The following is a 4552-nucleotide window of genomic DNA, read 5'->3' on the forward strand; positions in this document are numbered from 1 at the left end:
AGTATGGCTCTACCCAAGTTGTACCAGGACTGATTTTTGTTTCCCCATCTACTTTTATCCCTGAGTGGTGTTCATTAAAGTAATATATATGTGTGTGTGTGTGTGTTTGTGTGTGTGTGCATTTGCGGGTGTGTGTAAACATAGATCGTAAGCAATACAACGGCCGCGAAAGGATGTAAAAAAAAGGAACACACATTTTAGCGAAACGAAATTAACGAGTCGACTGTGACGCCTAGCATTTTTCAAACTACATTTTTCTAAACTACAAAACAGACACTAAAATTGCTTTGTTGGGATTTTGGGAATTCTGTCATCGGACATCCTCAATACATGACCTGCCTAATGGTCGGGTCACCGGTGACTAAACTGGTCCCCCCACCAGACTTGTTTGGTTAGGAGGGCGGCTAGTCTCCCTGAAGGATAGAGAGATAACGATATATATATATATATATATATATATATATATATATATATATATATTATCAATACGAAAACTATATAAATGTGTGTGTTTCTTCTGTATTTATTTCTTATTTGTTGACGTGCAGGAATATAAAAAGTCATTCAGAAAAAAAAGAAGTTTTTTTCCAAAATCACATAATTTTGGACCGATCCTTTGGGTTCTTCGGTGCAGGATAAGAGATGATATATCCAATGAAGTTAATATATATATATATATATATATATATATATATATATATATATATATATATGTGTGTGTATATATATGACCACCACAATATTCTTGATTTTGAATAAAATGTTCTATTTTACGGTAATATTGTTGTAACCTTTAAAATGAATATCAAATACTGTCGAGTTTCCTAAGTGCACATTAGTGCCAGGTCTTCTGAAAAAGCATGCATTTCAGTTATTTTCAGAACCGAAACCGGATTCCCATGAAAAGATTGCACCATCTTAGCTGTCATCAAGAACGTCAAGCTAAAAAAGCAAAAGAGACACGCTAAACGACATTAAAGGATCTTTGCTGAAGTGGATGCAAAAACCGGAAACCCTCGTTATTGAAACTGAAATTAGAGCGCATGAAAACAGATTGAAAGTCATTTTTCAAATGATAGCGAGCAATCGAGAGACAGCGACACAGAACACATATATATTGAAGATCATTATGATACAGCAATTACAAGTCGATCAGAAGAAATGTTTGAAGGCTCAGCCGCCAGTACTTCCAGTAATTTGTCAAAATTCAACGATGTGGCATCGTGGGAAATTCCTGTACCTGATAATGTAAGAATAGATATCATCAAAAGGAGGAGCGAGCCATTCCAGAATAAGCAAGGACCTTTCACCTCGGTTAAAAGACCAGGTTCAAAGGTGAATTTCGGCAACTTTCTAAAATTTGGTTTTATTCCTTATTATCCAATGGCGACATTGTGCTACGATCGTGAATGGCTTACTCGCTGTGTGAAGGAAGTTGTACTGCTTTGGCCGTCGCTTGTTTGCCAAAAATGGCAATACTCCTGGAACATTTACTTTCTTCACTTGTTTTGAAGCCGAGTGGAAGCAAACTCCAAAAATTATTGAGCAGAAACAGTCAAAAGACCATACTGGGAGAATTGGAAAACGCTGGTTTCATGACTCCAGCTGCAAAAAAACTATCGATTCAGCGCACATTTCCGTTATGGAAAAAGAGACAAGTAAGCTCAGAGTATTAGAGGTGATAATTTTTCTTGCACGACAGAACCTGGTATTTAGAGTACATCGTGAGAATACGTCCTCATTAAACAAAGGTAACTTCTTGGAACTTATCAAATTGTTATCTCAGTATGATGAAGTGTTAAAAGAGCATCTCTTCAGCCTCCAGCAAAGCCAAAATCAGGTAATATTCTCATACATGTCGTCTGAAACAAAGAAAGAGTTTATTTCTCTTTTGGCAAAACATATAATTGGAAAACTCTTTTCTGACATGAAGAATGCAAAGTACGTTGTTGATAGCACACGAGACGTTTCAAATGTAGATCAAATGTTAACAGTTATTAGATACTTACATATCTACAACTGCGCTATCAGCGATAGTGCAGTTGAAATGCGTGAGTCATTCCTGGGATTTTTACATTTGAAAGGTAAAAAAGCTACTGCATTGAGTTACACGACCCTCGAGAAACTAGAAAACGAAGTATTCGATATTAAGTTCTGTCGCGGCCAATGGTGCGATAATGCTGCAAGCATGCCCGGAATTCATGGTGGTGTGCAAAGAAAGATTAAAGATATTTTTGTTGTCTGGTTCTAATCATTCTTGGAATCTTTGCGGGAAAAATTCGTTTTCTAACAATCCCTCTTGTGTCACAGTTTTGGCAGTATGCACTGTACACTTTTTTCGCTCTGTCAACTCACTGCTAGGATGTGTTAGTAAAGTACGCAGGTCTTACAGTGAAGAGATTATCCACAACTCGTTGGAATGCACATTCTGATCAAGTGAAGCCGGTGATACAGAGGTTTACCCAATTTGTGGAAGCTATTGGATCTCTGTGTGATGTCGGAGAAACCGATGAGACAAGAGGCGCTGTGCACAATCTGTTACCAGCTATATGCGATTTTTCTTTCATTGAATTCTCGTCATTAAAGAGTGGCGTTTTACAAGAAAAAAATTTAGCTAAGAAATAAATACTAACACGAGGTATTACCCTGGACATCGTGGCTTCCAAACTAAGGGCTCTCTTGCGTCTTTTGGAAGAGCAGCGTGTGAATGTTGTTGACAATGGCGTCCAGCAAGCACTTGCAAAATGTGAAGAATTTGATATCTCTACCGAGAGGAGAATCAGAAGAAAGAAGCAAATGCCAGGAGAGGAAGCAAGAGATGCTGGATTATCATTTAAGTAGGAGACTGAGAAAGCAATGATAGAGTGGCTGGATCGTTTCCATATCGAGTTGTATATCAGCGTACATGCAGTAAATTACACTTTTTTCCTTTTTCTGCCGTACAGCCAGATCATATTTTTTTGTGCCGGCGAGGAATGAATAGAGTTGACTGTTGCCAAGCTCACAAGGCAAATAAATTTTGACAATGTTATTGACCAGTTTGCTACAAGAAAACATTCATTGTATGACTAAACTATCGAAGGTATATTAATTGCTGTGTTTTGCATTTAAATGTTCTAAAAATGAATATTTGCTTTTCAAGATCAAAGTACAAGCGTTTTATGTAATGTTCCCATATTTTATAAAATATTCATTGCGATTTATTTTGTCCCGGCTTTATAACACTATTTAATTTATGTTTTGTTTTATATAAACACAGCTACAAATCAGAATGAACAATTGAACCAATGAAAATTTATATTTCTTTTACACAAATTTTTTTCAAATTTGATATTATGAAACAAAACTGTAAAAATAGTATTACAGTTTATTTGGTACTTAGTTTTGTTACCGGGATTTTCTTGGGCGTTTTTGAGAAGACCAACAACCCAAACTAAGGAAAAATAGTTGCTAATATATCTTAAAGAGAAAATCATTAAAACACCACTGGTAATGTTAAACTTTTTATTTTAACAAGAAAACGAAAACGAAGTAAAACAAGACATGAAATAAAATATTGTAGATGTCTTTTTATGAAACCTTTTTAATTATTATATTTTTTTTATTTTTTGTTGTTTGTGGGCTATTGCTGCTTTTTTCTGGGGGACATTGTAATGCATTTTTTCTCGTTAGTCATTAATTTTTAATTTTTAGTTTTTTTTCATTTTTAGGTTTTGTTTGCTTGTTTTGTTTTTATTTTTAAAATATAGAGCGAAGGGGTTGGCAAATTTTTGTTTGCTGCAAGAGCAGACAATAACCGCGAAGGTAGGGGAGAGTGCGTAGAGAAAGTGGAAGGAAACTGAGAGTAATATTGAGCAAACCGATCATTATGCAGGTTAAAGGATCTTGGAATTTCTGTCTCCACATGAATCTCTCAGGTAGCTTTCTAATATTTCCTTATTGGTCCCACATTTGATTTTGTTTCTTTGTTTTGCTTCCTCCACATTCTTACGACACAGTTCGTTGTCGTGTGTGTAGTTATGTCAACAAAGTTTATAGATTTATTATCTTAATTATCTGGAAACTTTGACAAAAAGAACTTTATTGAAGTGTAAATTGTGAAAAACAGATAATTGAATATATTTTTTAGCGTCTGCTAACTTGAATTCGATTGGGTAAGTGGCTCGACATATTCCAGTTCTTCTCGATATCTGCCTGGAAATGAAAAATCAGGGTAACAAAACTGCATAAGTACCATTTTTCTTTCTAGTGTAGTTTTTAAGTATAAAACAAAAAAAATCGTTAACTCACGGTTTCTTGTTTTCTATTCTTTTTTAAGTGTCTTATTTCTTCTTTTCTTCGTAATTTTGTTTTTCCACCAATTTATTTATTATAATCACTTGATCTTCTTCTATTTTTTATATCGCTTCGTTGTGTGAGTTGATAAAACAGATCGCCTGTTACGTGTCGTTTTGTTTTCAAACCATCTTTTCCGATTTTATTTGCTAACTTATTTTTCCTAGTTTTCATTTTCGGCGTTTCTATTCGACTGCTTTTCTAACGCTCCTTTTTC

The 4552-nt window shown here is 35.0% G+C and overlaps 1 protein-coding gene across 1 annotated transcript; it reads left to right on the top strand.

Annotated features, from left to right (window-relative positions):
• The first annotated feature begins 1642 nt into the window (after positions 1-1642).
• Positions 1643-2251, top strand: LOC145246505 (zinc finger MYM-type protein 1-like). The gene has a single exon (XM_080108119.1). It carries the CDS (start codon positions 1643-1645, stop codon positions 2249-2251), a length of 609 nt encoding a protein of 202 aa, XP_079964245.1.
• The last annotated feature ends 2301 nt before the right edge of the window (positions 2252-4552 follow it).

This window comes from Euprymna scolopes, chromosome 24 (genome assembly GCF_053919585.1).
Source record: "Euprymna scolopes isolate OS-2025 chromosome 24, ASM5391958v1, whole genome shotgun sequence".
Taxonomy (NCBI): domain Eukaryota; kingdom Metazoa; phylum Mollusca; class Cephalopoda; order Sepiida; family Sepiolidae; genus Euprymna; species Euprymna scolopes.